Raw genomic sequence first — 11,467 nt, 5'->3', positions numbered from 1 at the left:
CATGCCCATTATCACCTTTGCTCTACTTCTTTCTTTCCTGCAAATCGATAAGCCCACGAATAAACATTCGTGGCAATATCATCAAATTCTGGTCGCCTTCGTCTCCAAGAATGGCGTCGGCCGCAGTGATGTAGTTGGAAGCGAAAGTATTCCAGGCTTGCTTCTCGATTTGAGACGCTCCAAGAGGCTTTGGAAGATATGGATCGTTGACCTTGGCCGCTTCAATGGCCTTTGCAACGCCAGCTTCATCCATTGTGATGGGCTGAACTTGGTTGAAATCCAGGACCCAGAGATCGGTAATTCGAGAAAAGAAATCCTCGTTGACGTATGAGTGTGGACCGGTGTATACTGGGCCTGGAAGCCTTGCAATATCTTGTGCACTCAGTTGAGCTGTGGCCTTGCTAGAAGAGCTGCCGAGAACAAATTCGATATCGCGTGCGTCTGTTTTGGCGGCCCAATGCATAATCGCCATGGCAATGCCCATCCTACCAGCCATTGCCGTGACGTCCAACTGGAGGTCCACGATCTGGTTGAGGTGCATCTTGAAATTTCGCAGAGAGAAGAACATTCCTCCGCTTTTGCCTTGCATTGAACCAAGATACACTCTCACCAAACAATCCTTGTTCGCCTCATCTCCAAGAGCAGCCGCTTTGATTCGTGGCGCACAGTACTTCTCAATCAAGTGAATGCGAGTATCCTTTGGGAGTGGCAGGATGCGCTCGGTGACTAGGGCGCTGGTAGGGAGATGGCATACTTCTCTAGCTGCCTGAGCTAGCTCTGGATTCTGGCGGAAATAGTGAGGGTCATCCTTTGGAACAAAGTAGTAGCATTCTGGGATTCTGACATCCTTGAATTCCCATTTGCGAAACTGCTCTGCGATGGAGGTGTGCTTGTGGTAATCATTCCAGAGTGACAGCTCATCGTCTGTCTTGGCTAATTTGATGACAATGGATTTACCATCTTGCCCAAAGACAGCACCGCAAGCGCCAGCACCGATTTTTCGAAACGTGGGCTCGCTCCGAGATTGGGCAGCAGTATGACGCTGTGCGTCGGAAGAAGTAGTCGAAATCTGACTTCGCAGGGAGAGCATTCGGTGAAGCTCCAACTCCCGACCGGCGAGGCCAAGAACCTGAGGATTGTTTGCCGAGCTTTCTCCAGCACTGGCATCCAAAAGAGAAAGAAGGGTGAGGTTATCAGATATATCTTTCTCAAGCCTTGGCGACGTAGGGTAGATCTCAGAGCTGGTATTGAGGCGCCGTCGGCTGCCTTCCATGATGAATGTTCGAATAATCTCTGTTATCTGAATCTAATTGAGATTATTACAATAGTTCCAGGTTTGAGAAACGAAAAAAACTCCAGAAGTAGTCACTTACGGTTTGAAAATGAAGAGTGTGTTGTGTGGGAGAAAGTTTGAAGAGCAGGCAGGGGAGGGAGGGATGTGTTATATAGTAGGCGAGAAAGGTCACGTGGGCAGCCGTTTGTTTGTTTATGTGATTCACTGTTTTGTTTATCGTTTATTTAATTTTTCCTGCACAAAGTTATTTCGCTGGCTGAGGCTCTGTTTGCAAAGAGTGTGGGCGAACATAAAGCAAACGGCCGTTGAGGCGTCTGTGGTGGAAGCTTGCAGCAGCCTCGCTAGAACTTTACCCCTGAAGATAAGGATGCAACATAATGTACTCCTTATAGCTCTTTAATGATAAGTTACCCATTATCTATTTACATGAAGAGTCACCGGATGTAATGAAAACATTCATATCTTGTAAAGAGGCGATATGTTTTTCCCAGCCCAATGTCGCAAGACCATGACGGAGCGTTTCACCGAATACAAAGCGACCTTGAATCTTCGTGTAAGCAAGATACGGAGGGTACATTAGTTTCCATATGTGGTGGTTGGTAGAAACGAGAAGATCTAGGTTTATATTCCTTAATGAGTTACGAGACTACATGTAGCAAGGCTTCATCGAATGTATAGGACACAAGCCATTGATTCGGCTCGAGATGCCCGTCCTCTTATTTCCCCTTTCCATCCGAACCCCTATTCCACTACCCTATGTCGACTAGTCGTCTCAGCGAGAGAATGGTCATCTCGTCGGCGAGGTGATGGGAACAAGCTTTGCCGTGGTACCTTGACCACACAGAGGGAGATGGGAATAAGACTACATTAAAGACGAAACACAAAAGATGGCTCGGCTTGATAAAGAAAAGGGCCAAGTCACATAGCTCAACATGGGAGCTCGGACGCATCGAATGTTTGTCAGCCTGGGGCACGGACAAGCAAACAGATGTCGTGATGCTCTCTTCACTTTCCAAAAACCTAACCCTCGCTGATATCTCAACTCCACTGTCCTATCCTATTACGAACGACTTCAACGATTCATTGCACCATGACCATCTCCTATTCGGAATATGACAATGACGAAGCGATTACCGGCTTCTTTACGAAGACCTCAGCAGCCCGTTCTGCATGCGACGCTCGAGCAATAGAACTCGTCGGAGGCAGCATCGTCCCTGTCGAAGCGCAGGGCGCCTGTAGCTATTCTGTCTATGCTGGGCCTGACCTTGAATATGTCGTCCAATTCCGGCTCAAGTCCCTAAAGCTCAAGACCGAGACTACCGCACTGGCACGCAAGATATACGGAGCTCTAGCGCCGAAGGTCTCATTCAAAGGCGAAATGGGGGATAATATCGAAGGGAAAGAGTCTCTTTATGTATACGTGATGTGCCGTATACAGGGAATCGCCCACTTAGACTTCATCTTGGCACATGGCTTTCCCGAGAACTCGCAAGAAAACTTTACCCGGCGCAAGACCTTTATGATAGATATAGCACGGTTCGTAAACCTCAAGTTAGACGTTTATAGGGATGTTGTTTAGCTGATGGCCTGTAGTTTCTTTGCAATCTCGTGGAAAACTCCCCAGAGAGTCGACTCTGCGTATCGAGACCAACTAGGTCAGACATATACCAAAGAGCTAGGACTTTTGCTCTCTGCCTTGCCAAGTCGATTCCATGCCATAATCGAGCATTGTATCAGGTCGATGGATGACGTTCTGTCCTTACCAATGGTACTTCTCCACCAAGACTTGAGCACCTGCAACATCATGGTCGACGAGACGTCATGTCACCTGGTTGGCGTCATTGACTGGGCAGAAGCTGAGATCTGCCCGTTTGGGCTAAACCTTGACACTCTGCAAGCCTTTGCAGGCAAGCTCCATCTTCGGGACGGCTGGTCACGTTATCAAGATTACGCCGACTTACAGAATACATTTTGGGACGTTTTCACGGAGGAGGTGGGAGGCTTGGCGGAGGACAAGATACAAGCCATCAAGCTGGCGAGGATCACAGGCTTACTGCTTTCTCATGGCTTCACCAGACGGCTTGCAAATGAGCCCCCTGCCGTCCCAATTGGTGACGATGAGCATGGGCGCTACAACATGCTATCTCTAGACGGGTTCCTGATCAATCCAGCAACCCGGTTCGAGGATCTTGCTTGACGACGTGGAACGTTTGTCGAGATATTGGCGGCGGAAACATGATGGAATGAATATGTTGCCCAGAGAATATTCAATTATCTAGATAGTTTTTCATTCGCGTTCGTATCATAACAGTCATTAAAACGAAGAGTTGAGAGAGCCTCAGCTCATCTTCAACCTTACATGTAAACCATATAACCCGCTCCTTGCATTCCCAAATTTGTCCAAAACCTGCCATAACAGCGGTAAATGAGAAAAGGAAAAAATATGTCAAATCTTGCCGCGGAAGCCACCATCTCTTCCATAATCTGCAAGGCACAGACCATGGACAGGAGACATCTCACCGTGAGCCAGTCCCCGTCTCCCTTTGGCCATGTACCACAACACTGCCATGTCTGCCCCAAAATCTGTCGTTCTCGGGAGAACAGTGAGATGAGGCGATCTCCTAGCCCTCTGATCTATAGAGAACTGCTTCCACTTGGCAATGGCCTCGCCTCCAATGAGAGGATCGACAACTTCGAAGAGAATGGCCTTGCCTTCGGGCGTAGGCAGTACCTCCTCGAAGACTACTGCACCGTATTGCTCCAGCTGCTCAATAGGAGACAGGGATTGATATGCTGCATCGGCCTCCTTCTCTGGACGGAGTGCGAGGCGGAATGTTTTCTGCAGCTTCCGCTTGTCGCCTCGGCCGTTGACCATGACGAGGTCGTAGCTCCTTATTGGGTCGTCAGGGGCCTCGACATGCGTTACGGCCTGCTGCATCCACAGAACAAACGGATGCATGAACCCCCACCAGATGGCGAGATCCGACAGAAAGATGTTAAAGTCAAGGCGCACGTAATGGATGTGAGTCCAGTTGAGCAGCGTCGGATCTCCGCTGCGAATGGAATCATGGCTGACGTCCTTTGCCTCGAGGAGATAGGGCCAGTCCTGGAGGCGTTCATATGCGTTGAGCATTAGCCTAAACCCAGGCCCTTGAAACGCGTCCAAGGACTCTTTGAGGATAAGAAGATCCAGGGCATTGGTGGGAATTTTCGGCTTTATCCTCGCCTCGACATCTGGCAGAGGTTTATCGGGAGGAGCCGTGTCGGCAAAGTGAAGAGTATCGATGTCAAAGTTGAACAAGATGTGCGGCGATACATCCAGAGCAACAAATTCCCCAGAGTAGATGGTGGTCTTGTGATTTTCAACGCTGTGAGTTTCCAGGATTTTGTAGTATTTGCTCACGATACGGCGAGACTCTGCGTTGACTCGCAGGGCCACGGGAGGACGAGCTGTGCTTTTCAAACTCCATCGGCCTTTGCTGACTAGACAGGGAATGAGACCGACGAGGCGAGGCTCTATGGTATCCAGCCATATCTTTTCACGGAGTTCATAGGGGAGCTGAGAGAATTTGACCATGGTGACTGTTGGTTTTGGTGCTGTCGAGGGGGGGAGATGGTATGGATGATGAACAGGGTGATGTAGTGCGGAGTAGGCTCTCGTATATATAGGTAGGGACGAAATAGTATACGGAGCAGATGGGTGTAACCGATAACAAGGACAGATATTGGAGACGACTAGGCGGCAAACATGGCGGACAAGGATCAGGTCAGGTCAAAAGAGATATCGTACAGGTCTGGATTGATATACGAGTACTTCTGGGCCAATTGAATGGCATGGGAATGTACATATATAAGAAGCTGACTGGTGGGCAGGGATGTGACAGTGAGGCTGAATAGCGAGGCGCCTTGCATGGAAGCAGAGGAGCTAAAAGTAGATGCTGATTACCCACGAATTGGTCATGTGAAGGTAAAGCTCGGCATCTTTACCGTATCTGCGCCGTGAGATGGATATTGAGGCAATTGAGAAGTTGAAGTTATTAGAGAGACAATGTCTGTAGGTTAGCATTGAGCTGAGCATCTCGTCCCCGGTTTTCTTGTTCCAACTCCAGGGTAGGCTATGGCCTATCAATTGAGGGGCAGATGAGGTAATCCACACAGCAGCGTCTGTACTGTACTTGCAGTGGTGCGTGTCCTGCTGAAGCCTTGCGCCCAGGCCAGCAGCTCGCTAGGCTTCAAGCGCCCTAGTGCTGGCCTTGCGGGAAGCTCGAACAAGGTAGAAACACCAACTCCGTCATCCGTCTTCGTTCTCGATCATACCAAAGTCACTCCCTCTCGACCTCGACGACTCGATTCCCCGACAGCTTGACTCCCAATCCAACATCCAGCATCCCCCGATACAGCTGCCGTCACCGTTACCATGGGCGCAGATCCCCAGTACGTCAAGTGGCCTCTGCTGCCGCTGTCCCAGCACGTCTTCACCCTCACAAACGGCTATGCGTCCAAACAGTCCCAGCTGGCCGCCGTCAAGGCTCTGCAAGACGCCATCGCCCAGGACAAGATGGCGCCCTTCTACCGCTACTTGGCCCACCCCATCGAGGGCATCCTGAACGCCGTGGGCGAGAGCAGCTCCTCAGCACCGGGCAAGCCTCCCAGCCGGAAATCCAGCATGGTGGCGACCAAGGCTGCGACGGGGGCCGTCAACCTGCCGTGGGACGAGGACCTATACACCAAGCTGAAGGAGGACAACGACAAGGAGCTGGCCGACTTCCAGAAGGAGCAGGACGAGGCTGAGGAACAGGCCGGTGACACAGAGGTCATGGCGGCCAAGGGCAAGCGAGCCGACTTTTGGGCTCGAGTGGGCGACAAGGTGCGATTATATATATCATGATGCTCTCATAGATGGGGGGTTTGTCGAGCTGAGGTGAGCTGAATCTAACGTTATTCTACGCAGGACAAAGCAATTGCCGAGTTTGAGAGCTTGTTCGAAAAGACGGGCATCCTGGGCACCAAGATCGACCTGGTGCTGGCCATAATACGCATGGGGCTCTTCTACGGCGACAAGCCCCTCGTCAAGAAGCAGGTCGAGCGAGCCAAGACGCTCGTCGAGACGGGCGGCGACTGGGACCGCCGCAACCGCCTCAAGGCCTACGAGGGCCTGCACCTCATCACCGTCCGCGCATACAACACCGCCGCGCCGCTGCTGCTCGACTCCCTCTCCACATTCACCAGCTACGAACTCTGCACCTACTCCAACCTCGTCGTCTACTCGGTCCTCACGGGCTCCGTCTCCCTCAAGCGGGTTGACTTCAAGTCAAAGGTCGTCGACGCCCCCGAGATCAAGGCCATCATGGGCGACGGCGAGGACAAGCTGCTGGCCCTCAGCGGCGCTCTGAGTGCTGGCCCCGGCGCCGACGACTCCATGGGCGATAAGCTCCCCAAGGCGGCGGCCACCACGGCGGTCAACCTGACGACCCTGGGTACCAGCACCGACCAGCCCGAGGCGGAGATGGCCATTGACTTTAGCCCGCTCGCCCTGCTCGTCAGCAGCCTGTACAATGGCAACTACAAGACCTTTTTCCAGTCCCTCGCTTCTGTTGAGGAGCAGTTCCTCAACCATGATCGCTACCTGCATGAGCACAAGAGCTGGTTCATCCGCGAGATGCGCCTGCGCGCATACCAGCAGCTGCTGCAGAGCTACCGCGTCGTCGGATTAGAAAGCATGGCCAACGACTTTGGCGTCACAGTCGACTTTTTGGACCGGTGAGTTTACACACACACACATGTTTCTTGCAGTTTTTACAGTCGTTGATGAATGTTACTAATGAATGTTTGATATTAGCGATCTGGCTCGATTCATCGCTGCTGGACGTATCCCTTGCACCATTGACCGCGTCACCGGCAAGGGCGTCATTGAGACCAACCGTCCCGACGACAAGAACAAGCAGTACCAGGACGTTGTTCGTCAGGGCGATCAGTTGATTACGAAGCTGCAAAAGTACGGCCAGGCTGTCAGACTAAGGGGCAGCGAGAGGGCATGAGCGTAGTATGGGAGTAATGAATGACTTAAAGAGGAAGAAAGGGCTACGTCATACTGCAAGTTGCCCATGAATTGTATCGTACTCGTTTATACAGAGTCGTGATGCAATAGATAAAACAAACAAAGAATCAAAACAGACACAAAGAATAAATAAAAAAAAAAAAAAAAAAAAAAGGGTTCACTGGATGACGTGAAATGTTTAGCCGTAAATGCACATCACCCAGTTCTTTTTTATAAGACGTCTATCATTTTCTACTATATTATTCTCTATCCACCCACGCGATAAAAATATCCAAATCTCGCTCACAGTCCCTTTTAAAAAAACACCTCTACCCTATTTTTGAAACAGTAATTATCCTGTACACGGCATATTTACCTGTACTTGTCCATGAACTCCTGGTGGAACTTGGTGATCCGGCTCACCCACTCGGTTCCAGGGGCAAGGAAGGTAGTGCGGAAGTGCAGAGTGCCCTCCCGCTGGCCGAAGCCGCTGCCGGGAACGACGCAAACACCGGTGGCCTCGAGCAGTCTCATGCAGTAGAACTCGTCAGGCTTGCGGCCCTCGGCGGCGGCAGCGTCAATGGCCTTCTGGGGAAGGGTGATGGTGGGGAAGAGGTACATGGCGCCCTGGGGCTCGCCGCACTCGACACCCTCCATCTGCTCAAAGGCCTTGTGGAGGGCGTTGGCGCGCTCGCGGAGGCCGTTGGCAATGCCGTTGTACTCCTTGTCGTAGAGCTCGAATGAGGGCTCGCCGGGCTGAGGAGGGTTGACCATGAGCTCAACGAGGCACTGGCCAATGACGGGAGCGCAGAGCATGATGGAGACGAACTTGTAAATGGTGGCTTCGACTTCGGCGTCGAATCCGACAAGCTCAAAGTAACCGCCACGGTGACCGCATTCGCCCACCATGCCCTTGGAGACACTGTGAAGAGAGGCCAGCTCGACGTCGTCGTACTTTCCGGGGTTCTCCTGCTGCAGCTTGCGCAGAACGCCCTTGAAGCTGTGGAACTGGCCGATGAAGACGTTGGTCTGGTAGACCTCGTCGGCCATGATGACGAGCTTCTCCTTGCTGGCGAAGTCGATCACGGCGCGAACATCAGCCTCGGACAGAGAGGCTCCGGTGGGGTTGCCGGGGTTGATGATGACGATGCAGCGGACATCGACACCCTCGGACTTGGCCTTTTCATAAGAGGAACGGATGGCCTCGAGGTCAGTGCCCCAGGCCTTGGACTCGTCGAGGTAGTAGGGAACGCAAGTGGCGTTGAGGACGGAGAGGGTGGCGGTGTAAAGAGGGTATTGGGGGATAGGGACGAGCACGCCGGACTTGGGGGACTCGGCGAGGATGTGAAGAAGGGTGTTGACGCCGGACGAGGCACCGGCAGAGAGGTAGATGTTGGCAGGGTTGGCGGGGAAGCCATCTCTTCCTGTAAAGCAGCAAGTTGTATCAGTAAGCCGACTCAGCTCTGTATCAGAAAAGAAAGAAACGGTACTCACTCTCGAGGAACTTGGCAATGCTCTCCTTGATGGCATATACACCGCTGCTGGCACTGTAGGCACCAACAGAGCCGCAGTTCTTGAGCAGCCACTTGGCACGCTCAACAACATCCGTCTTGTAGCCCAGACCGTTGATCAGGACATCCTCCTTCTCGAGGAGCTGGGGGTTCTCCAGCAGACTGAGGACCTGGCGGAAGAAGGTGATGGGCTTCTGGTCCAGCTGCTGGGGGTTGCCAATGTTGGCCGAGATGACCTGGTCAAAGGGCAGGCTGGCGGTGCCCTTGCTCAGCTGGGCACGCAGCTCCTCCGACTTGACGGCGAGCTCGCCACGGACGGCGTATTCGGCCGCGCGGACGTGCGGGTTGATGTTGTTGATGTTGAGGCGGCCCATTTTCGCGGTAGTTGAGAAAGATCGAGGGACGAATCTGCGATGGTGGGGTTGAGAAGTTGTAGATGGCGGGGCACAAGTTGTGAGTAGCGATCGCCGATGACCGGCGGCTTCTAGACCTTTTTTGTTTTTGTGTAAGCGGGCAAAAAGAATCCTATGAAACCAAGAAGAAACTCTTTCAAAATGTTGGAGATATAAAAACAAGATCAAGCAGAAAAAAAAAAAGGGAAAACACGGGGAAGGATCTGTTGGAGGCGAGTGGAGCGTCTGGACCCCGAGATCCCCCAAACACACAAACGGCAGGCCATGGAAACTCTCGGCTGATGGCTAAGGGAATCCACGGGATCTGCGCGCTTCTTTTGGCTGCTGTTAGGCCCAAGCCATTGCCCAGAAGGGATTCACCACCACACCTCATCCAGTATCCATGACACGCAGAAAATAGAAAAATCAGCGCATCAGTCGCTCCACGCATCGTCTGGCACGCCCTATCGAGATTGGTGGATCTGGGGATAGCTGCGGCATTGGAGGGTTTTGTGGGAGCATGATGCATGGAGCGCTTAATTTAATCGGTGGTGTTTGTTGCATGTTGAGTGCTGACAAAAGAGAGGCTTCGCTGTGAGATGCAGCCATGAGCTGAAGCTGCTTTGTTCCCTTGGCCCGTATAATTGTCGTGATCCCTCGCTCCAATGGCCGGCTGAAGCATGATAATGACGTACCAGAGAGGTGGATAGAGGAAACTGAAGCGGCGCAAACAGGGTAAAATGGATGGGGAGGAAGAAAAAAAAAAGAAAGTCAGACACCTACCAGCTATCCGCGACACACCCAGCAGTGCCCTCCCAGTAGGCAGCGCCGTGTTGCTCGTCAACAGCGCCCTCGACATGATGCCGAAATTATTAAGAAGATTGATGAAAACCAAGGAGAAAAGAAAAGAGAGATGAAATAAAATGAAACGTAATATAGCAGAGCACCGATGGAGGGCGCGAGTGTAGCTGGAGCGCTACCAGATGCCAAAAGGATTGTGGATGGATGGATTTTGTTCAATGGCTTGAGACGTCCTCGTGGCTTTTCCCCTACTTTACTTTGGCTGCCGCACCCTTTATCTCTAAACTACAGTGTGTACAAGGTACAGGGCTTACATACTCCTAAAACACCGCTAAATGGACACGGGTAGAGACCGCAAAAGAGAGACAATTCCTGCGCAAGGCTGATATCGTAATTTCTTTGCTCCTTCACCGGTGATAATACTTGCGCCGTTGGTGACGGGATGGACCCCGAGCTGCAAGCCTAGCTCTGAATATGGCAGGATTCAGAGCACGGGTCAGCCGCTATCGGCGGGCGGGCTCCATAACGTAATTCGAGCTGCTCTGCAGGGGTTTAAGCTGTCTTACATAATTTTTCGGAATTCGGCGGCACCTTTTACCCGGATGGAAACCGTCCCGCCATGCTAGGAATTTACGATGCTATCGCGAGAGACCAATCGAACGACATCTTTCGAGCGCTGGAGATATCGACACAATGGCCAAGAAAGGTAAGCTCTCGACTCATAATGCAGTGGGATTTTTAATCTCGTGTGCAATAAACAATAAACAACCGCTAATATCTTTGCAGCAAAGGCAAGATTGATCAACGTCCGGCTCATCTCCATGGCCATGACCGGCTTCTTCTACACCTTCAAGCGACCTAGAACGGCGCCCATGATGGGAATGCTGAAATATGACCCGATAGGTACGAATTGTCCTACACCAGACATACATCTTCTTTTTCCCGCCCCAATGCTAATTCCCTATCGCTCTTTAGTCCGCAAAAAGGTCCTGTTCCTAGAAACGAAAAAGCGATCCAAATAGAGATATTTCCGAGCAATGTAAAATTTCAAAATATACACCTCAGGAACTGGAAATTAATGATTGGGTTGCGAGCGGTCTCTTCGAACCTGCGGCCGCCTATGTACATGTATCAATATGAAGAGCATTTCTGGAGTTTGGGGATGGGCTGGCATTGCGCTCGATGCGCTGACAGGTCACGATATCTGGTCTGATTGGAATATAAATTCACTCCCAAATATGTCCACTTTTGATCCATTTCCCATTCTAGCTGTGGAACAGTGAGTTGCTGCCAAAATAAGCTGCCAAAATAAGCTGCCAAAATAAGCTGCCAAAATAAGCTGCCAAANGCTGCCAAAATAAGCTGCCAAAATAAGCTGCCAAAATAAGCTGCCAAAATAAGCTGCCAAAGTGCCTGGGTTTAAAGTACAAGC

At 51.5% G+C, this 11,467-nt stretch overlaps 6 protein-coding genes across 6 annotated transcripts; 3 read left to right on the top strand and 3 right to left on the bottom strand.

The window, feature by feature from the left end:
• Positions 1–22: 22 nt before the first annotated feature.
• Positions 23–1,090, bottom strand: M431DRAFT_494474 (hypothetical protein; the record flags this gene model as incomplete). The annotated part of the gene is made up of 1 exon (XM_024917252.1): positions 23–1,090. The coding sequence occupies one exon, from the start codon at positions 1,088–1,090 to the stop codon at positions 23–25; it is 1,068 nt and encodes a 355-aa protein (XP_024775716.1).
• Positions 1,091–2,384: 1,294 nt separating this feature from the next.
• On the top strand, positions 2,385–3,491 carry M431DRAFT_481496 (hypothetical protein; the record flags this gene model as incomplete). Its single annotated transcript, XM_024915960.1, has 2 exons — positions 2,385–2,830; positions 2,888–3,491. The coding sequence occupies 2 exons, from the start codon at positions 2,385–2,387 to the stop codon at positions 3,489–3,491; spliced, it is 1,050 nt and encodes a 349-aa protein (XP_024775715.1).
• A 56-nt stretch (positions 3,492–3,547) lies between these two features.
• On the bottom strand, positions 3,548–5,336 carry M431DRAFT_507703 (hypothetical protein). The gene has a single exon (XM_024919007.1). It carries the CDS (start codon positions 4,869–4,871, stop codon positions 3,741–3,743), a length of 1,131 nt encoding a protein of 376 aa, XP_024775714.1. The 5' UTR covers positions 4,872–5,336; the 3' UTR covers positions 3,548–3,740.
• Positions 5,337–5,540: 204 nt separating this feature from the next.
• M431DRAFT_507702 (hypothetical protein) lies at positions 5,541–7,483 on the top strand. The gene is made up of 3 exons (XM_024919006.1): positions 5,541–6,161; positions 6,246–7,054; positions 7,134–7,483. The coding sequence occupies exons 1-3, from the start codon at positions 5,712–5,714 to the stop codon at positions 7,330–7,332; spliced, it is 1,458 nt and encodes a 485-aa protein (XP_024775713.1). The 5' UTR covers positions 5,541–5,711; the 3' UTR covers positions 7,333–7,483.
• Positions 7,484–7,703: 220 nt separating this feature from the next.
• On the bottom strand, positions 7,704–9,216 carry M431DRAFT_83494 (hypothetical protein; the record flags this gene model as incomplete). The annotated part of the gene is made up of 2 exons (XM_024923313.1): positions 7,704–8,755; positions 8,826–9,216. The coding sequence occupies 2 exons, from the start codon at positions 9,214–9,216 to the stop codon at positions 7,704–7,706; spliced, it is 1,443 nt and encodes a 480-aa protein (XP_024775712.1).
• Positions 9,217–10,649: 1,433 nt separating this feature from the next.
• On the top strand, positions 10,650–11,428 carry M431DRAFT_141892 (hypothetical protein). Its single transcript, XM_024912629.1, has 4 exons — positions 10,650–10,741; positions 10,822–10,938; positions 11,011–11,374; positions 11,411–11,428. Exons 1-3 carry the CDS (start codon positions 10,729–10,731, stop codon positions 11,055–11,057), a joined length of 177 nt encoding a protein of 58 aa, XP_024775711.1. The 5' UTR covers positions 10,650–10,728; the 3' UTR covers positions 11,058–11,374; positions 11,411–11,428.
• The last annotated feature ends 39 nt before the right edge of the window (positions 11,429–11,467 follow it).

The sequence above is a fragment of the Trichoderma harzianum genome (genome assembly GCF_003025095.1).
Source record: "Trichoderma harzianum CBS 226.95 unplaced genomic scaffold M431scaffold_5, whole genome shotgun sequence".
In the NCBI taxonomy this organism is placed as follows: Eukaryota; Fungi; Ascomycota; class Sordariomycetes; order Hypocreales; family Hypocreaceae; genus Trichoderma; species Trichoderma harzianum.
The sequence above is the reverse complement of the archived record's forward strand: the minus strand, read 5'-3'. Positions and strand labels throughout refer to the sequence as shown.

Excerpts from the sequence above, each read along its gene's own strand:
- M431DRAFT_507703 (XM_024919007.1), bottom strand. The coding sequence starts at position 4,871 with ATGGTCAAATTCTCTCAGCTCCCCTATGAACTCCGTGAAAAGATATGG.
- M431DRAFT_507702 (XM_024919006.1), top strand. The coding sequence starts at position 5,712 with ATGGGCGCAGATCCCCAGTACGTCAAGTGGCCTCTGCTGCCGCTGTCC. Across the intron at positions 6,162-6,245 it reads GGGCTCGAGTGGGCGACAAG|GACAAAGCAATTGCCGAGTT; the intron begins GTGCGATTATAT and ends TATTCTACGCAG. Across the intron at positions 7,055-7,133 it reads ACAGTCGACTTTTTGGACCG|CGATCTGGCTCGATTCATCG; the intron begins GTGAGTTTACAC and ends GTTTGATATTAG.
- M431DRAFT_141892 (XM_024912629.1), top strand. Across the intron at positions 10,939-11,010 it reads GCTGAAATATGACCCGATAG|TCCGCAAAAAGGTCCTGTTC; the intron begins GTACGAATTGTC and ends ATCGCTCTTTAG.